Here is a 21,679-nt window from a genome sequence, read left to right as displayed (position 1 = left end):
ACACACACACACACACACACACACACACACAGCGCACACACACACACACACACTATTAGAATGGAGCACAGAGATTTTATATATATGTGTATGTGTTTAGGCCTTCTTTTAGACATATATATTAATATATATAAAATCTGTGCTCTAACATTTTAATTCTGTTCTATTATATATGTGTATATATACATATGTGTGTATAGATATATACAGATTTATATACATATCTACACATGTTTGTATACACATATATATATATACACACACATGTATGTGTATACATACTATACGTATTTATGTGCACATGCACAATCTATGTAATATGTGTTTCTTTCTATTGGTCAGGGTCAAAACATTTGAGTCACTGTATTAAATAGGTCATCCCCAGCAATTTCTGTCCATTGTTCCCTATATGGTACCCTCCCTCTGTTAAAATACAATTACGATGTCTACCATATTTTAAGAACTAAAACGCATTCCACTTCCAATTTTCCACGCTAATGAGCAGATGTAGTAGGAGGTAATCCTCCAAATGTCTTGGGGTGTGTCATGCCACAATTCTCACATGGGCGTGTGCTATGTTCTGGAATTTCACAAGATGATGGACACACTGGAGAAAGCCTGATTCTGGGAAGGTTGGTGTTGCCAAATACGCCACTCTTTGTCTCTGCTCAGCATGCCTTCTGCTGCATCAAGGCAGCGATTATAACACACCACGTCTTATTTGAGGCTTATTGGGCTTATCTGAGACTCTTGTGTTTATATAATCAGTTTAAACTTTTTCTGCAATGGAGAAGAGATTGAATGATTTCTTCAAGAAGTCTATCTTTAAAAGACACGTGGCAAGAATGAATATTTTAAAAAAAGAAATACCAAGTAAAGAAAAAAGGGATTCATGTCTAAATGAAGTCCTATATTACTAATATGAAATTAAACAAAAATCACAGACAGTCCAGCAAATATCAATGGAGATCTATGAAAACTGGCAAAATAGTTCCATTGAATTAATAATCTAGAGTAGTAATCTCAAAACATTTCAATGGGCATCACTAAAACATGTCTGCCCATGTATCTCAAATGTATATGATTATGATGATTTACTTATAAGTACGTACAGACACTACTGTCTTAATATACCATATACCATGCATAATTATAAAACACAAACTGGAAATTATAAAATGATGAGATTTAAAAATAACAGAAATAGAAATTTTAGTGTCAAAAGAATTATTCTTCATATTCCTGTGTGCGGGCCACTGACCTAAAATGTTAAACTAGGTCATATGGTTATATAACTTAAAATGCACCAAAATAAAATCTCTAAGAACCACATTTCCAGATAATATTTGCTCTCAATTATTGCATTTTAAATGAGTTCTCAGAATTGATGGTGCAAGTGTCTACAACCTGGGATCTGTGACCTCAGGGACATTTCTGGATAAGATTTATGTTCCCCACATTGTATCTGTTCTTACAAAGGCTTTTTTCCTTAGGTTTCCAAAGAGGTCTGTAACCCCCACTTGCCTCAAATGAATAATTACTCCTCTGATGTATTTCCTTCCATGGGCAAGAGGATATGTTTCACCAACAGTTAGTTGGAGCCCAAATGCAGCCTGCAAATTATAGCTCCTTGACCTGAACAGTGCACGTAGCTCAGAAGTTAACAATTTACTGACAGAATGACGGCCTGGACACCAGCAGAAGTGTGTTTTAGTATGTGCCTTATCACTATCTATAGTTGGAGCTAGTCTCTGGGACTTGGGCAAGTTTTTGTCTCTAAAGTGAAGGTGTCAATCAGTTAAGAGCCACCATGCTTGCCTAGCACTGATACTGTATCATTCAAAGTACATAAGAAAACATGTCTGAATGATCTTAGTAGTACTTCCTCCTCTCTCCATATCCCCTGAAAATACTCCTGAAGTTTTCTCTCTTTCACATACACTTGGGATTTTCAGAATTAGAAAGCGGATGTAGCAAGGTGTGTTCTAAGGGATAGGGGTGAAACTGCTGGCGAATGATACTGCTCATTTCTAGAGAGTAAGCTCCATCCAGGCCCCTGCCCAATACCTAGTTTGAAACTTTTAACTGTCTTATCCCTCTATGCATTCTGCGCAGAGATATCAAATGAAAAGATATTCCAACTTTGCACAGGAAATGTTCTATTTTGGTATATATAACTCTGTTTAATAAGTAGCTCCTAAAAGTTCATTGTGTGAAAAATTCTACGTGGCCAACACTTGCTGTACTCAGCTTTGTCATCCAAAGGTCTCAAGGTTTCAAAAAACAATCTTATTCATTGAGTCCTGTTAACTTGTTTTTTCCTATCGATACTTGGGTGATTTTATAGCTGCAAAACTCTCAACATACATAGAAAAGGTACACCATTATGAACTATAGAAAAAGCAGTGATTTAAAAGTAAAGGTTAAATATGAGAAAAGAAATGTGTAAAATGTAAGATGCCCCAAAGCAAGCATTTTCTAAACATCGTGCAAGAGTAAATAAAAAGTCTCCTGTCATTAACCGGTTTACCATAACTACAGCAGGAGGGCAAGTGAGCATATTTATAATATTTGCTTCATTTCCACTTTTTTCTAAAATTGTTTACTAGTATTAAATCACAAATTAATTTTTTTTCCAAGTGTTCTTGTGGTGGGGAAAAGATTAGATATGTTTCCTTTAAAAATATCTGTCCAAAAGTCTTTTTCTAGACTTTATGTACCCTGATTGGATTAAAAAGATTAGTGTCTTAGCAAAAGCCCTTGTTACTATAAGAAACTGAAGAAAAAAAAGTGAAACTTCCAAGTTACAATGGACACTCTAGAATGCTGAGGAATATGTTCTTACCAAAATTTTGATCCATGTCAGTGGTCTCAGAAATTTTTAAGTGGTAAGTCACTAAAAGGAATTCTCGTATACACAACCATGTATGTATGTATAATTATTTGTAAATTCACAGCTCTTTCTCTATTAACTGATTATGCCTACTAGAAAGACATAAACTAGAAAGTATAAGAGATTAAAATTTACAAACAACTAAAAACAGAAATCCTAATACTTTGCTCCTCAGCCTCAGTGGTCTGTCCTGTACACATCCCAGAAGACCCTGGTGAAATTCGGAACTAGGTAATGTAGTTGAAAGACTCTCAAACGTGGTTTTAGAAAAATTCCTTCCATATCATACTTTACAGCAATGAAAAAAAAAAAAAATCTAAGAACCGAGTAGCAGCAGTCTGCCTTCCTCCTAAACTTGAGTATTTAAAACCAGTTCTCTAGTAGAAGGCTGGATTTCTTGTCCGGTTTCCCCCATTCTAGTCTTCTTAGATATTAGGACATTTGGCTTTAAATTCTCACCTATCCTTGTTCTCATGCTTTTCTCATCGTAACTGTAACTGGTAGTCCCAGGTTCTGCCAACGCCCTACTTGAGAGAAGCTGCCAGAAAATAAAATTAAACTAGGAACAACTGATGTTTTTGTTTTTATTGTAACTAACCCAGAAAAACTGACACCAGTTCATGTGAGAAAAGGACGTTTTCTGGAACAGCCAATGTACCTGTTGTCTTTGCAACTTCACTTCTTTGCGAAGTTGCTCAACTTCCATCTTCAGCTTTTCCTTCTCTGGCAAATCCTCGATGTGAAGGGCAGGCATTTTCGCCCCGGAGCTGGGCGCAGAGGCAGCCCGGGCGGTGGAGCGGCTGCAGACCTCCGCGCTTCCCGAAATGACTGCGGGGCCCGGCCACCCCCGCCCGCGGGCGCAGGACGGGACAGCCTCCCAGCGAGTGGTCCCCGCTCCCGACGGCTTCCTGTGCAACGCCTCGTCACGCCAGCCTTTTCAGCGTCCTGGGATCTTAAAACCCCCGGTCTTGTCCTCCAGTCCCGGGACCCCCGAGGCCTGCCTGGGGGAACGTGGTTAGGGATCCGTTTGAGACCGTCCAAACAGCTGCCCGCGGCTAGATCCGCAGCAGGGATGCTGGGCCTTTTTTTTGGCGCGGGACCCTGCCACGCCCGCGGGAAGCGACCCGCGGAGCTGCGGCCCACTGCCCGAGACAGCAAGCTTTTACTTTTTGTTCCTTTTTTTTTCCATTTCCAAGTCACATCCGGGTTTTGTTTGTGAAACAGCGAGGAAAAGGAGGATAGTACCCAGGAAATAACGGCTTTTTATCTCTCCAAGTGTTTAAAAAATAACACAGTATACAGCTTTTACATATGTGTAGTGTGCGTGTGTGTGTGTGTGTGTGTGTGTGTGTGTATGTGTGTATAAAATTTTGTGGGAAAAAAACACACTGGCAATAAAGGCCCAAAGGAAATGAAACTGAGTTGTAATCTCAGAAAAACCCACCTCTGCCCATCCAGTCTGTTAAAAGGCCCAAAACGGATTGACACGTTTCATTTCGGGGTAAAAGGGGTAACAAGATGGGAATGTTGTCTACAACCTCGGTGGTCATTTACTGTCTTTATGTAACCATCTGTATCCTCAACAGCAAAAGTTTTCTTAATTTTTTTTGTGGGGGGGCATGTTTTGTAAAGATTAGAGGATACGAGGATAATAACCGAAAAGACAGAAGCAGGAATTTTCAAGACCTTACATGAGGGGATTTCTCCACTCCCCAGACCCCGGGCTTGAGTGACACTTAACACCAAGGAGTTTTCATTTCTAGCTCAGGCAACTTCTCGGATGTAAGCAGAACCACTTAGTGTTGCTTTCTGCATGTTCTGAAGAGTCGTTTCCCTCTGGCTGCTGCTTTGTAAAGCGAGGAAAAGTGAAAATGTTTATATGCAATATAAACTTTCCCTTTGACTATAAAGCCTTGTTAATGGTACTCAAAAACAAAACAAAACAAACAAAAAAAAAAACAAGAAAAATACAATCTGACGTTAATAAACCTTAATAAACCTTTCCCAATAGTGAGAGAGTTCTTTCCTACAATAACCTCTGGCTTAATAGTCAAATTCAAATGGAAATCAGAGGCAATAGGTAAATATTTTAGGGTACTTGATCTTCCCTGTTTAGTGAGTAAACTTTTGGATTTGTTCATCCTTTCGGACCAGGTTGGTCCCACTTATCCTCATTGAAGACATTAGAATGAAAAGAGCAGGGAGCTACTTAATGAATACTTCAAGGTTATAGCTGAGCTGTGCCCCCAGCTATCGCTGGAAAACACACTTATATTTTTTTCCATGTTTTGACTTTTTAATTTGTGAGATGTATGATGGGCCAGGGAAGGCGCTGAGTCAGCGACGCTCTGTGGTGTCTCTAATTGTACTTCTGCATTTACGCATGGTAAGTTATGGTTACAAAGAGCATGTTTAAAAGCTTCATTTTCTGTATTTGAAATAAGACTCTACAGGTCTCAAAAAAGTTAGCTCTCACTGCTGAAGTTTTGCTTGATAGTTAAGCAGTGAGTCAAGACATTTGAGCAGTGAAGCAGTGAGCCACATCCATTTACAGAACTATTTTTTTTTTACTTTTTATTCTTTAAATATAAAAGGTTTGGGGCCAGCAGGTGGCATGGTGATTAAGGGTGTTGGACTCCCCCATGGGCAACTGCAGTTCGAGTTCTGGATCTGATGGCTAGCTTTCTCACTTTCCCTCTCTCTCTCTCACTTTGTTTATGGTCAAATTAAAAATAAATAAAAAGTTAAGAAAATAATTCTTTAAAAAATAATAAATAAAATAAATGTAAAAGGTTGGTCAAAAATAGCTTATATAAATTAGTGAAAGTAATGAATGTAAACATGGCCTAAATTAAATAAGGTCAATAGCTAAATTAAGCTAGTTAAGTAAATTAATGTACATTTGTTCTAAGTTATAAAAAGTAAACTTATTTTGGCCTGGAAATTTCTTCCCTATGAAATCGTCTGGTTGTATGCAGGGATAAATATTTATAAATCCATATTGGGTTCCAACTTTTCCCACAGTACTATGAGGCTTAAATCAGAGTTGAAATATGTATTAGTCTACTTTTCTTCTTAGTTTTTATTGTTATCAAAAACAATATTTTAATATCTTACTAAGTAAATTAATTAAAGTGAGACTGGCTTGCATGAGCCAAACTGACTTTGTCTTGTGCTATATAGCCAGTCTGATTTTATCTTAGTAATCGACTTGTTGATCTCAACTTGATTGCACTCTCTTTACTAGGGATCTATCTTAAGAACTCCTGAGCAATAGAATGGAAGCTCAAAAGAATAAAGAATGTTCCACCCAGGGGACCAAAACTCATGTTTTGAAGCTTGTTTGTACCATCCCTACCCCAGCTAAAAACTTGACATGATCTATGCTTTTCTGTCCATTGCCACCAGCCCCCAACTTCTTTCTTCCCTTGTAAAAGCATCTGTAGGGGCCAGCAGATGGTGTAGCAGTTACATGGCTGGACTGGATTCCCACATGGCCAAGGGCAGTTTGAGTTCCAGACCTGGTGGCTTGAGACTGTTGCCTGGCAATGGAGGAGAGGACATTGCAGCATGGTCATTGCTCCTGAGGGACGATTTCTCACCTATCCCTTCTCACTCTCTCTGTCCCCCTCCCCAGCAAGCCCTAAGGAAAACAAACAAACAAAAAACCTCTACCAAAAAAATAAATAAATAAAAAGAAAACATCTGTACGTTGGCTGTCCAGTTGAAAATACTCTTACGTGTCTTCCTTGTGTGGCTACACTACAATAAATTCTCCTTTCTCTTTCCAACAACTTTGCCTTTTGGTGGACCTGCTTCAGGTCCCTGGAGTGGGGATGTAGAGTCCTTAGAGTATGGAAAACATGTATCTTTTTTCCTCTTTTCTTTTTAAATAAAATGATATGTAGTCTTCTATCCCTAGTCATTGAGTTGATCACAAAGTAGCAAGTTCTTGCATATTCTTGTAGATATATTCTAATAGGAATATTAAATGTTTTGAATAAATGTTTGAATAAATACATTTCAGATACATTTTAAAATGTTCAGTTGTATGCAAGTGTAGTGTAAAGCTTGTTCTTATATTTTACATAGCAGTCCTAGAAAAATTTATTTTACAGGATAGTATGTGTAGGAACTATTTTGTGGTAAAAATGATAGGTATAATCAGAAATGAACTTTCATTAATTAGCCCATTATACTTTGACAAATATTAAGGTAAATGTGTGTAGTGAAACTGAAGGAAACATTTTCACTTTTGAATTATAATGACCATGAAATTTTTATTTTGGTATGCAAGAACGAAGAAAAACCATTTTAAACTATTTTTTCAGATTTTTTAGATATGTTCTTGGGCCTGCAGTTTGCATGGACATTAAAATATTATATCCCACGTGGCTAGCTTTGTGGTTTGAGTCCTAGACCTGGTGGTTTGAAAATCACATTGGGCCCAAAATCCTAAACTTAAATAACAGTGACTCGTCAGGCCATTAAAATGATGGATTACAGGGGGCCAGCAGGTGGTGTACTATAAGATGCTAGACTTCCACATGGCTGATTGTGATTTGAATCCCAGCCCAACAGCTTGAAAATCACACCAGGTGTATTCTCATTCGCATGTGTGCCTAAAATCCCAAGAGGTGAATGGAGGAAAAGGGATTGCAGCATTGCTGTCCCCCTTGGGGGATGATCTCTCATTTTTCCTCTCTGTTGCTCACTCTGGCAAGTGCACATTCCTTATGGCAAAAACAACAAAAACAACAACAACAGCAAAAGATGGATTTTTAAGGGAAGTATTTAAAACACATTTGATGTACTCTTGGCTTATTTGTTGTGTGTTCAATCTGTCAAAATAACAACATGGCAGCTCTCAAGGACTCAGTCATTTCACGTCACTTCATGCTTAAGATTCCATCTCTATGGAGATGATGTCAAGTCACAGGATCATCTGTGTCTGATACTTTGATTACCTTAGCAACTTCTAATCCACGGTAGCAAAATGATTTTCTCTAATCAATTCTGTTCCTACAGGACTTTACTGCCCATTAAATAGGTGGTCATTCTCATGACTCAGATTCCTATTTTCTTTATGTTAATTCATTCCTTTAGGAATTTAGGAAGTTTGATATTAACTTTGTTTTCAACTCCTGCAAAATCAAATCACTCCAAATTAAAATAACAATGAGGTGCTTTTTTTTTTTTCTTGCTTAACAGTAAGATACTGAGTGAATGAGGTGCTTTTTTTTTTTCTTGCTTAACAGTAAGATACTTTTGTCTTGAGCTCTCCTACCTGTGCAAAATGTCATCAAAATTCAGGTGCCTGTAGCTCAAATAATATATTGTAGTGTCTGTAATAGCTCATTCTCACTAATGATATAAGAAAGTATTGTCAAAGAGCCAAATGTGAAAATTGTGCACAGATTTTTTTTTTTTTTTTTTTTTACTTTCTTCCCTGTAGTCTTACCTCATTCCCTTTAACCTAGTAACCTCTGGCTCTGAAATAACAACTTCTGAAAACATAGTCACTGCCAGTCACAGCTGTGCAGCCTGTGGGATAATCATGATTTCATTTCCTTCTTCCTGGATCATCTTTCTCTACACGTTTTCATATGATTTTTCTTATTCAAAATTCTGCTGACAATGTGTATTTTTATGCAGTATGAATCTTACTGTATGGTTGATTTAATCACTCATTAAGCTAATAAAAATTCTAAATTATCCAATTATAAATATTTTGTAAGCCCTGTTCTTGCCTGCTTTTAATTGAGTTAAATATTTATAAAGTCAATTAAATTGTAGATAGAATTTTTTCTTTGCTATGACAGTTTTAAAGATGAATAGAACTTCAGGCATGGGAAATTTACAATGTAGCATTGAAATGAAGACAACCAGACACCTTATAATAAGAGAAAGTAAAGGAATGTTAAATGATTTAAGAGATACAGAAAATATTCTTGAGGTAGACTGAAGGACAGACTGTCTCAGCAAGAGAATGGGATTTCAAAAGATTGAAATGAGATGGAGTGGAGGGACACTTTAGATGGAGAGAGCAATATGACCAAATTACATGGTAAAATGTGGTATCGTGATAGGATTTTGCTTTTGTTAGCTTAACTTATGTATTTCTCGCTTTCTTTTTTTTTTTTTTTCAGAGAGAGATTTTTGCTATAGGGTTCCCACACCCTCTGGAGAGACAGAGAGACAGAAGGCAGGAAATCACTCTCTCCTCCTGGGAATGGCCACACTGCAACCCTTTCTCCTCCATTCTCTTCTTGGGGTTTTGTGCACTCACGCACCTGTGCCTGGTGTGTTTCAAGCCACAAGGTTCAGGACTCAAACTACTGTTTGAGTAGTCTGCGGCATGGGAGTCCAGTGCTTCCACTACACCACCTGCTGGCCTGCTTGCCCCAGGTTTACTTATTTCCCAAGAGAGAGGAAGTGGGTTCCAATAGAGTCTTTGTGCCTTAATCCACCCCCAGCTTCAGCCAGCTGGGATCACTGGCACACTTGACAGACATGTACAGGGAGAGGTTGGGATGTGAACCTGGAACCTTCCTGTGTGGCTTCAGTGTTGCAGAACATAAGATTACCACTGTTCCACTGTGGCTGGCCAGAGAGTATTTAATAGTTTGGTTTATTGACTATAGCAAGTCTACGGTGTTTATAATAAAAGAGAATATTGATTAAGGCTTCTTTAAATGTGCCTATCTGATGATGTAAGGGTTTATAAATACCCATATAAGGATTTATCCTAATCCCTCATTTTATAGATGAAACAAACTGAGTGTGAAAGAGTGGAAGTTACTTGTCCATAGTTTTAAACTAGAAAGTGAAAGAATCAGATTTTAACTTAGAATTCTCAGATTTAAGGATCTATCTCCAGTTATAAGATGAAAGTTAGAGATATTAGTAAGAACTGTACTCTACACGTGACTGGTTGTCCTCACAAGATTCTGTTTGTTTTAATCAGAAAAAAAAAAGGAACACTTCTCTGAATAAACACTAATTGGCAGATGGAAAACTTGCAGATACAGATCACAATGAAATGACATATATAATGCTCTAGATGGTGATGGGTGCTGTGAAGAAAATAGTGTGGAAACAAAGGTAGGAAGTGCTAGGGGATAGTTGAAGAAGGGTTTTGTGCTGTTTTAAAAAATTTTTTTTAATTACTTTAACCTTATTTATTTATTTTTTTAATTTGACCAGAGAGGGACAGACTGTGTGTGAGAGAGAAAGCAAGTCACCAGGTCTAGGACTTGAACCACAGTTGGCGATGTGGGAGTCCAGTACCCTGGACCACCATGCCACCTGCTGGCCCAATGGGTTTTTGTAATTTTAAATAGGATGAAAAGAGCTTCTCCTGAGAGAAACAAGATAGGACATTACCGAGTTTAACAAATAATCCTTTTTTTTTTTTCTTTAGGAGAGATTTTTGCTATACGGGGTTTGTCCTTGCTAGGAGACAGAGAGAGATGGATAGAAAGGTGAGAAATCATCCCCCAAGATGGTCAATGGCCACATCACAATTCCTTCTCCATTCTCCTCTTGGGATTTTGGGCACACATGCACCCAGAATGAGTTTTAAGTCACCAAGTGTGGGACTCAAAATGCGGTTAATCATTGGAAGTCCAGTGCCTTAACCACTCTGCCAACTGCAGGCTCCTATCATGGAATCCTTAATATCCAAAGCATTTTTGATGAAGATATGTGGTAGAATATGTTGTGAACTGTTCAGCCAGAGACCCAGAGTTTTGACCTGATAAATTGGCCAACTCACCGCCTGAGCCTTTATTTTCTTCATTTCAAGGCAACAGATACTTGCTGAGCATTTACTATTGTCAGAGTAGGAGGGCACTGAGCTGAGAGCCAAACTTGGAATGACCTTCAGACTCCCTTCCAGACCAAATAATTGATGATCTTTATATTGATGACAATCAATAAGCATTTCTGAGTATTTTGATCAGTGAGGTATCCAAGATAGTATAAATGGAAGGTAGCAACAAGGAAACACTAACAGCCAAAAGTAGTTTCCCTTTTTTCAGTTTATTTCTTTCTTCTGAAAGACATAGAGAAACAGGCACCCCACCCCTATCCCAACTGAGTCTTTATGCCACAATCCACCCTCAGTTTTAGCTGGCCTGAATTACAAACGTGTGTGTGTGTGTGTGTGTGTGTGTGTGTGTGCTCAGTGTTCACAGGGAGGCCCTGGGATGTGCACTCAGGACATCTCACCTGGGTCCAGTTGTGTTACCACTGCACTGCACCGACATTTGCACACCCCCCCCAGATAGTTTCCGAATTGGGGTAACTATGCATGTCATTTGTTACAGAAGTGGAGGAAAGTCACCTTTCTTAATCATTAACACAAAGGTAGAGCAATTTGGCTTACGCAACTCATTAAGACCCCAGGAGGAAACTGATCAGTAGGATGATACAGGTTATGGCAATTTTTCTATCATTTGCCCTTTTTCCTGTCACAGAAGACTGTGCTAGTGAGAGTTTTCATGGAGATGGGGTGGAATAGCATGTATTTTAAAGAATTCTGGAAATTTTGTCTAATTCTTTTCCCAATCATAATACTAGCTAACACTTATGGGGTCTTACTACACGTGAGGAAATGTGCTACTTGTTGTAGTACTTACGCCCCATAAAAATAGGGGCTAGAAACATTATTAGTGCCACCCTACAGTAGGAGAAACTGAGATTTAAAAAGAATTAAGTCATTGATCTAAAGCCAGTTTGGCAGTAAGTTGCCAGAGCTAGAGCTCAGTAGGTCCCAAGTCTATGATCGTAACCTTTATTCTGGTGCTGGCTAAATTCACTGTGCTCTGTGACCACAGAATGAACCCTTAATCCAGTTGGCATGCTACAAAAATGTCTCATCATTGATGGACAAGTAGAATTGTGCAAAAACATAGGAAGAGGCTGAGTTAAGACTATGACCATTGACTAGAAGATAAGAGAGAAAAGGAAACAGAAAATGAAATATCAACAACAGAAATCTTCACAGCACATACTACTGACATAGGTCATCTGGGTATCAAATAAGAGATTTCTAATTATATAAGCAAAAGGAAATTTAGAAAAAGTATAAACCTGACCATAAAATTTCTGTATAGAATATTGAGTGTTGAAAGGGAAGTGAGGAAACATAAAAAATTAACTATGTGCTGGTAACTCAGAATGTTATAGACTCATTCATAAAACAGTAATTACCTTTAAAGTAAATTCAGTCAATATTTGTTGTTAATTATGTGTTAAACTCTATGTTAAATACTAAGAAAAACACGGTCTTACATGTGATCACATGCCAATTTTTAATGTAAGTTTACATTTATAAATTCTAAATTAATATGCATGTTTAATAACATGTATGAGAACAATTTGTATTATCATCACAATTCAAGCTATCCCAAGGACTTTATTTATGAAATCATGCAGCCTCCTTTAAGCTCCTTGAAGGGGTTTTGTTCCTCTGGAATACCTTTTACGAGTGGATCTTCCCCAGATCTTTCTTCAACATAATCTCTTACTTCTTCACAACATTTAGATACCTTTAAGGGGAAGGAGAAGATTCATTTGGTGTAGAACAGAATACTACATATTCTAAGAATTGATTCATTACAATACATTTCATGTATTTTCATTGTGAACCTTTGTCTTCTGTTAATGCACATGTATATTTTTAAGAAAGAAGAAGAAAGCTGCTCTCTCCCATGTCCTCTTGGATATCTTTAGACAAAAGATAAATAGCTGGCCACACACCGGCAAAGGATTCCTAGCAGCCTTTGCCTACAGCTTTTTCAAAGGAGACAAGGTCCAGATTCAGATCACAGCTGGCAACCCAAGTCAAGAATGTCACCAGAAGAAATGTTGATTAAATCTTTTTCCTCATTCCAAAAATATGACTTGTAAAGGAAGAAGAGCATGAATAATAATTAAATTCCAGGTTTATCACCACTGCTAGATCCTCAGAGGTATACACATAGAATTTTTCTTTAAACTCGTCTGCAGTTACTGAGAATGACAGTGCGCCAGGGGAAGGCAAGGGCTCAGGGGCCTTTGATTGGTTTGTCCAAAGGATCTCAGAGGTCTACAACCGAGTCTATAAGTAGTTGATTCTTAGTAAATAAATACTTGTTGAACAAAATTATCTGTCTAGTTTGTGAACTTGCTCCCTCACTCATCTGCACCATTATAGTAATGACTTCATGGGGAAAAATCAAACAAACAAACAAACAAAACACTATGCTTTAGTATTTTAAGGGGTTCAGCCAGAGCCTGTTAATGTACCATTTAGCAGTCCTTCTAGAGAGAAGCAATGTTCTATACATGTGTAAATATAAATGTGTGTGTGTGGGGGGGTGGGTCATGGATAGACAAATAAGGAATCAAATTATTCATAGTTTTAATTTCAATTTGTTTTCTTTCCAATTAATATATCTCTCTTAACACTACCACAGAACTACTACTTCATTTTTGGCAGTCAATTAAGTTGCCATTCCACAAGTAATTTTCCCATTCATTGTTTTTAACAAATAAAATCCTTATCCTATTTTTATATGTAGATTCTGAGCAACATCAGACATAAGATTTTAGATTATTTACAACAGTACAAATTTATTATCTGTATATTAGAACAAATCATTCTCAACTGGAACAAGGAAGATTTTATAGAGCAATCTGAAGAGTCTATAAGAAGTTCAGGGAAAAATGTATATTATGAAAAAGCTATGCATGAATTTCAGTGTTTTTCTACCAAAATAAACCTGTGCTATACTTCCATTTTCACAAACTTTTTGTGAAAACTTTTTGAAATTCCCTAGTATTTGCAGATATCTACATACTTTTGAAATATGTAATAATTTAGAATCACTCACCCACCCTCTCCAATAATCCAAACATTCATCTAAAAGCCAGCTCTTTTGACTCCACACAATCGTGATAGCCCCTTAATTCAGGAGTCAGTGAGAGGTTGATTTGACAATGTCTGGTTAGTAAGGATATGAGACTAAGAAGAACAATAACTACCTAAAATTAAATATGTTTCTGTGTGTTTAAAATTATTTCATTGAGGCCTATTATACATATATGTAGTTTAGTATAAGATTACATAGCATAGTGGACAGGTAAAAGGCATTGAATTCAGGTCACTCTAGGTTTGAATTTTTATTATACCCACCTACTAACTATAATTAAGGTAGTTCATGTAATGTTCAGTTACTTCATTTATACAATACTAATAGCAACATTAGTTGCATTAAGAATCTAATGAGTACCTGTCACTAGAAGACACACAATCAAATGGTAGCTACTTTTAGCTATTATTACAAAGATTCTCTTTAGTCACTGAGCATCACACTGACTTACAGCCATTGCAGATCTACCAGCTCTGGAAACTAGATAGAAAAAATTGACATACTCTACCAGTACTAGTGACAATACCTGAGAAATAGAAGGCCTCTGGTATATATCAAACATTGCTGGCACACCTTTGCATAGAAGGCCTCTGCTATATATCAAACATTGCTGGCACACCTTTGCATATACTATCTCATTTATTTCTCCCAGTTGTCCTCTGAACTACTATCATCATTTTGGGGAAAAAAAAATAGAAGCACAGGTAATTAGATAATTTAGGTGAGAATTACATATGCAGAAAGTTTCTATGTAGCAGAATCTGAATGAAGAATATGATTTGAGGGACCAGCAGTTAGCGTAATGGCTATGTTGCTGGACTCCCATGTAGTTGAGCACGTTCAAGTCCTGGACTCGGTGGCTTAAAACACACTGGGCACGTGTGCGTGCGTGCCCAAGATCCCGAGAGGAGAATGGAGGAGAAGGGATTGTGGTGTGGCCATCCCCCCTAGGGAGTGATTTCTCGCTTTCTGTCTCTCTGCCTCTCTCTTTCTGGCCCGCGCATGCGCCCTATAGCAAAAACAAACAAACAAATAAAAAAAACAAAGAACCTCTCCAAAAGAATATGATTTGAGTCTATTGACTTAACCATACTGTACTTATACTGCATCATCCTGTGTCAGAGCTGTGGGTTCAGGACCTGATGCTATGTGTGTGTGTGAGTGTGTGTGTATTTCAAAAGTTTATGAAAAAATAAAATTATAGTATGAATTTATTATGGTACTAAAAGTTTGAAATTCATGTGTATTTTTTCATAGCCATTAAATTTTGAAGATGACTCATATAGTAGGTTGAATGTTTTTTGTCCCCTTAAAATCATATGTTGAAAGCCTAACCTCTATTGTGATGGTATGGGAGGTGGGGCCTTTATGTCAGGAGCATGAAGCCCTCATGAATGAGATTAGTACCTTTCTAAAACAGGCCCCAGAGTGTTTCCTTGTCCCTTTCATCAAGTGAAGACACAGGAAAAAGAACGCTGTCTATGAATAAGGGGCTTTGCTCTCACCAGACATCAAAACTGCCAGTACCTTGATGCAGACGTTTTAGTTTTCAGAACCGTAAGGAATACATTTCTGTTGTTTATCAGCCACCCAGTCTATGGCATTATGTATGCAAAGTTTTTGCAGTTTTAATATTAAATTAATTAAACTAATTATATTAATTAGTATTACTTTTAAGAGCAAAGAAACATTACATAATGGGGAAAAGGAACCCCTAAGCCTGACAGATGGTGATGTCTGTGATATTTATACAAAATAAATATTCCAAGGTGAACCTAGCGTAAGTGAATAACAAACATGAAGACAACTAAATTGTTCACAGAACCATCTTGATTATATAAATACTAAAAGAAATCTAAATGTTTCAAGAAAAGAAAAAATAACTCTCCCTCACCCTGGAAGTTTATTTTTCCCGAATTATAAAGATAACCACTTAAACTTGTTTGGTATGTGTTCCAAGTTTTGGTGTTGGTTAGATTTAGTGTTATCTTTACAGCAAAATGTGTTTTGTCTGCATGGAAAGGACAGAAGGGAACTTTGAGACAATTGTAAATATAAAAGAAGCTAAAATCCCAATTTTGATTAGGATTAGGAGTTTTGAGAAAAGTATGATGATAATATAAACTCCTCTTTTCACTTTGTCCTAATAAAATGAAGTTCTCTAAATATGTAAGACATACTGCTATTACTGGTGGAAGAGTTTTTGCTTTCCTAAAATGAAGAGATCTAAAATACATAGCACATTTTCCAAGCTTCAGTCATTGATAGAAACTTTGATTCCTTTACCATTTCTGTTCCTTCTAATGATAGAAAATTCTTGGTAACCATTTCCAAGATCTGTCAGATGTTTTTAGGAGGAGCCAGTGAGTTCTTGTGCTGGAACTCACCTTTATTTGCAAAAGAAGAACAAAATGTACTTTTATTACTGACCAAACCATGACAGTGCTGAAGGAGATGAGGTTGTGGCTTAAGTATGTCAACGATATCAAAATATTACACCAAATAAAGAGAAGCTTATCCATTTAGAAAAGTAAAAACAAAATGCCTATCTGTATTTGTTCATTTTACTTAGGTAAAACAGGATCTCTGTTTCATATTCCTGTCCCTTCTTCTTTCTTCCTTTCATCTTTTAGTCTTTCTTTCCCTTTTTCCTTTCTTTTGCTTTTCTTGTTATTTTTACAACTCTTTAAAAACATTCTTAGCTTAATGGTCATAGAAAAAGAGGTGGAGAGCTGACTTTAACCTATAGAAAATAGTTTGCCAACCCTTTGATTTCGAGTCTAAATAGAGAAATAATTGTAATAATTAATTTTCTTAATCTCTGATACATTTTTGTCTGAATTATTTATTTATTTATTTATTTATTTATAGGTTTTGTTTTGTTTTGTTTTGTTTTGTTTTTGTAGGGTGCATGGGCTCTCCAGAGAGACAGAAAAGGACAGCAACAGAAAGTGAGAAATCACCCCCAGGGTGGATGGTCACACTGCAGTCCCTTCTCCTCCATTCTCCTTTTGGGATCTTGAGCACACATGCATACATGCCCGGCGTGAGTTTGAGATGCTGGGTCCAGGACACAAACCGCAGTTGACTATGTGGGTGTTCAGGAACATAACCATTATGCTATCTGCTAATCCTATGAACAATTCATTTTTAATCACATCAAGTCTCCCCATATAGGACTCCCAAAGTATTTCTAACTTAAAGTGAAATTCAGAGGAGAACAGCAACTTACCAGCATTCTTTCTAGTGCCAGTTCTTTCTTGAGCTGATCAACTTCCATCTTCAATTTGTCCTTTTCCGTCAGATCTTCAATATTGATCACTGGCATGTTTTGCCTCCTAAACAGATAAAAAGGTTAGTGCTCATACCTGAATTACTGGACTCTCTTTAAGTCAATCTTAGTCAATCCTTCCCTCAACTCATAACTTACTGAATAAACAATTCTTTGTCTTATTTAAAATTCCTACAACAACCGACTTCTCATGAACACTTTCTGAATAATGCTAGCATTGCACACTAGCCTTGGGAATTAAAGCTTCTTCATAATCTTCACTAATATGATTAAACCAAGCATTTGGCCTTAAACACCTTCCTGTAGGTTCTTAGGGAGGTGTCAGTTTAGTCAGTACATAATCTAAAATACTTAAAACTCCTTTTCCCAGATCTTTTGCACAGTATAAAATTTTGGGTTTCTGACTCTCATCTCCAATTCCAAGGTTTTTCACCATATGATTTATATATTTAATTTAGTTCAAGGTTATTTTGAAGACAATTAATGCCCTATTTGCTAGAGTATTTACTCTGGTATTAAAAAGAGACCATATAAAAAGTGTCATTATAAATTTCTTATAAATAATACCAAGAATTTTCTATCATCAGAAGGAAAGAAATGGTAAAGGGATAAAAGTTTCTATCAAACAATGACTATGTGCTATGTATTTTAAGTGTGAACCAAATACAATAGAAATTCAGTAAACACTCTTCTTAAACTGATATATTACTTAGAAATGTTTCTCCAAACAATACCTGGAATTCACATGTTACTGTCACAATGGGTAACAGTGATAAACAAATGAAGCAAGTCAAAGGTGACATAGTGAATCAGGACTGCCAAGTACATCACAAAAGGCACCTAGACTCTTCTGCCTTCTCAGCAGGCTCCCATCTGTCTCATTTAGACCCATGTGTAATGGGGATGATGGCTCACAGCTGGTAGCACTCTATGTAATTGCCTGGAGGAAAATATTTTATTGTAGCCAAGTGGCTTCCTGCCTACAGCCTCTCCTTATGTGACTCTTTTTCTTTCTTGTCTCTCTAGCCCAATTATTTTTTTAAGTTTTTTTGTTTTTTGTTTTTTGCTTAGGATGCATGTGCTCTCCCAGGAGGAGAGAAAAAGAGAGAGAGAGAGAGAAGAAAGAGAGAGTGAGAGAGCTAGAGGGAAAGTGAAAAATCATGGGGGGGGGAGGTCATGCCACCACCCCCCAGGGGGAATAGACACTTCTCCATTCTCCTCCAGGGATCTTGGGCATGCACATACACACACCCATTGTGAGTTTCAAGCAACTGGCTCCAGGACTCAAACTGCAGTCAGCCATGTGGGAGTCCAGTGACATAATCATTATGCCATCTGCTGGCTTCTCTCTAGTCCAATTTTTAGAAAGAAATATTTTTATGAAAGAAGACACATTCAGAACACATGTTATTTCAGAAACTGACATGATATCATACATCTATATGAAAATTCTCTGCTAATGATTTATCAACAATGCATTTATTTCCTTGTATTTGCATGGTATTTTCATCCCCCAAACCTTTGAGGATATCATTTTTCTTTCTGTAGCCTCATAATATGCTATTCTTTTTTTGGGAAAAGAGGTAGTTTGGTATATTTTTAGGGATAAATGCCTGTGTAGGCCAACACAGTTAAAAAATAACTCACTATAAAAAGAACCCTCAGCCCAATATTTCCTGTATGTTTACTGGTGCTCTTCTAGTCATTATTTTAAGATCCAATTATTTGATAATAAAAGGGTCATTTCTCTGGGTAATAATCGTTTGGTATTCAAGAGCTCATTCTCAAGTTTTAGTCTTACTTTTCTTTCCACCCTTTTCAGACTCTGTATAAAACCTCACAAATATTTCTGTTGATCATGTTTACCTACTGACATTGTCATATGCAAAATTTTCCTCATTTTTGGAAGACTTCTCATTTTGCTAGGCAGTGACTCTGACACTTCTGGGTGTATAACAATCACTTTAGGAAACTGGTTAAAATATGACCTCAGCCTAAGTGATTTTGATGTAATAGATCTGGGTTAGGGCTTAAAATTTTGTTTTCTTTATTTTAAGAAGCTCTGTCATGTTACTGCCAACAGAAGAATAACTGGCCTTTGCTAGTTAGTGATCTAGACCAAGGTACTTCAGTGGGCTGTGCCTCAGGTTACTAGAAAATATGAGCAATAATGTTTTCTACGTTGTAGATATATTGAGAGGGGTAAATGGAAGTAATGTATGTAAAGACTGGATAACAAGCGTATAACACACAACAAACACTTAGTATGAGAGCTGGTGTTACTCACACTATACCTCAAATGTTCAGACCATACTTTCCTATACGGCACTTGAGGGTAGGTAACTTTAAAGGATATCATGTGTACATGGTTTGGTTCCTTTAATACTATGCATAGCAGACGCCCTAACCTAACCTTTTCCAGGACACAGTACCCATAACCCAGCAGCTGTATTGACTTTCAAGGACAAAGCTTCTGCAGGGGTTGGTCCTTGGATGCTGGGAACTACTTTGCCTGGTTATCTGGGAGCTTATGCCCCCTTCTGGTTCTTGTGGCATCATACCTAGAGTGGGTGACCTGTAGCAAATGGCTGGTTGCTAAGGGTCCTTACAAACTAATCCTCTGCATCTGGCCTGCAGTTGAGAACCTTCCAGAATTTTCCATGGGTTCAGGCTTATGCTAGACTTCTGAAATCACACTGTTGACTTACTGTTCCTCTTGCTCCATCTTGTTTTTCTCACCCTTCTAGAAGTTTGTCTTGAGAGCTCACCCTCAATATATCACTCGAACAAAAATATTTCTTAAGTCCTGCTTCTAGGAAACTCAACCTAAGACACAATGAATGACTAGGGCCTTTATAGGAGAGGCCATAACTTTCATAACTATATGTCCTCATTACTGCTTATTGTTTTGTATATTGTTTGGGATGTAGAAGAAGATCAGAAAGTGTGGATAAAGACAATTAACTTCTATTACAAATCTTTACCTAGACATAGAAGAATATGCAAATTATCTAAACTTATTTTAATAACAAATAGTGTCTTGACTCTAGAAAGCTGTGATTCATGTGAATAATAATATTTAACATTAAAAACGCTGCATTTAGCAGAAGTATATTCTTAGAAGATTCAAGAATACTTGCCGAATTGGATGCCACAGGTATTTTATGAAAAAAAAAAAAAAATCAGAGTGGGGATCAAAATTCTCACCTCCCTCAAGGACACCCAGACACACAAAGAAGAAGAGCATATACCATCTTCATGGAGATTTCAAGTGTTCAGGGTTATACTGAAGCAAAGGATTTGGAGAATTCAAATAAAATGTCAACTACTTTATCCCATTTTGTAGATGAGGAAAATGCAGTTCAGGAAGTTCAAATGCCAGAAAGTATATACAAGATGACAGGCAATGCAACTGAGATTATAATACAGATGTATTTTCTGGTCTGGGGTACTTTCCACTCCAGCACCTTTCTTTCAGCACAGGAATGAATTCGTTTTGTCAAGCTAGTGAACAGGAATGAATTCGTTTTGTCAAACTCCAGAAGTGCATAGAACAAAAGCCCAGAGTTGACAATAAATGACACTAAATCTTTTCCCTGCTCCTCATATTCTATCATTTTAGATTGGACCACCTCATCATGGAATGTCCTATGTGGGGCTAGATCAGATAACTTGCCCTAATATCAACCAACGCCACCCACCTTTCGTCGACTAGCCCAACAAGCTAAGGTAGCTATTACAACTAACTCAGGACAAAAACATACCTTAGTTAAGTTGATATTTGCCCATTTACCTCTCTTCCTCCATCCTGCAATACTGTAGACGGTCTAAGGTCCAAACAAGCAAAGAGGAGAGGAGGAAGTATCTCAGAATTTTACCCCATCTATAGAGCTGTGGTTCTCAGTGGGAGCAATACTGCCCCCTAGGGGGACTTTTGAATATATACATCAGATTGTTTACTGTGGTCTCCAGTAGTTTTTGTGAGTATGGATAAAGGGTGTCCAATATCTTGCATTTCCTAGGACCCTGCTGCATAAGATGAACTATCTGACATCCAGGACATATATGATGTCAGACATTTACATAGACAAGAAACAGAATAGAGTTATTTTAACCTTGAACCTAACTTCATTTCCCACATAAACTGAATACCGATAAACACCGATTTTTATGATAATGAAAATGTTTCATAAACAAAAAGAAAATCATTCACCAAGAATTTTAACTCTTTCAGAATACCATATTACTTACTGAAGCTGTGTGCATGGTTTATATGTCAGTCTGTATTCTCAGCTGCTATGTCCAGAGTGATTCTACCTATACAAAACACTTGACCAATGAATCATGCATAAACATGGTGAATATTTTCATATTTTAAAATATTTTCATTCTTTATAACTTGTTGCTTATTTTTGCTTTCTATTAATAGGATATAGACACCATTTTGATAGTTTGAAAATGGTCATCAAAAACATTTCTTATACAAAGGAGACACTAGGTTCAGTGGAAGTCATGATCTTAGAGCCAGAAAAGAGGGGACAAATGCACACTGTCTTGGTTATTTTGGCCTTACAC

At 37.2% G+C, this 21,679-nt stretch overlaps 2 protein-coding genes across 2 annotated transcripts in view; both read right to left on the bottom strand.

The window, feature by feature from the left end:
• GNG11 (G protein subunit gamma 11) overlaps positions 1-3,969 on the bottom strand; it is a 4,573-nt gene extending 604 nt beyond the window's left edge. Inside the window, exon 1 of the mRNA XM_006157476.2 lies at positions 3,552-3,969. Coding sequence (XP_006157538.1) covers positions 3,552-3,647 — 96 coding nt within the window. The 5' untranslated portion in view covers positions 3,648-3,969. The remainder of the gene's footprint in view (positions 1-3,551) is intronic.
• An 8,297-nt stretch (positions 3,970-12,266) lies between these two features.
• Positions 12,267-20,966, bottom strand: GNGT1 (G protein subunit gamma transducin 1). The gene is made up of 3 exons (XM_006157475.2): positions 20,869-20,966; positions 17,045-17,150; positions 12,267-12,447 (listed from the first exon to the last, which is right to left on the bottom strand). Exons 2-3 carry the CDS (start codon positions 17,138-17,140, stop codon positions 12,319-12,321), a joined length of 225 nt encoding a protein of 74 aa, XP_006157537.1. The 5' UTR covers positions 17,141-17,150; positions 20,869-20,966; the 3' UTR covers positions 12,267-12,318.
• Between the last annotated feature and the right edge of the window lie 713 nt (positions 20,967-21,679).

This window comes from Tupaia chinensis, unplaced genomic scaffold, assembly GCF_000334495.1.
Source record: "Tupaia chinensis unplaced genomic scaffold, TupChi_1.0 Scaffold000544_1, whole genome shotgun sequence".
Classification (NCBI taxonomy): Eukaryota; Metazoa; Chordata; class Mammalia; order Scandentia; family Tupaiidae; genus Tupaia; species Tupaia belangeri.
Note: the sequence above shows the minus strand (reverse complement) of the source record. Positions and strands in the feature narration are given on the sequence as shown.

Coding starts and splice junctions, on each gene's coding strand:
- GNGT1 (XM_006157475.2), bottom strand. CDS start 17,140: ATGCCAGTGATCAATATTGAAGATCTGACGGAAAAGGACAAATTGAAG. Junction 12,448..17,044: donor TGGCACTAGAAAGAATGCTG/GTAAGTTGCTGT, acceptor TTCCCCTTAAAG/GTATCTAAATGTTGTGAAGA.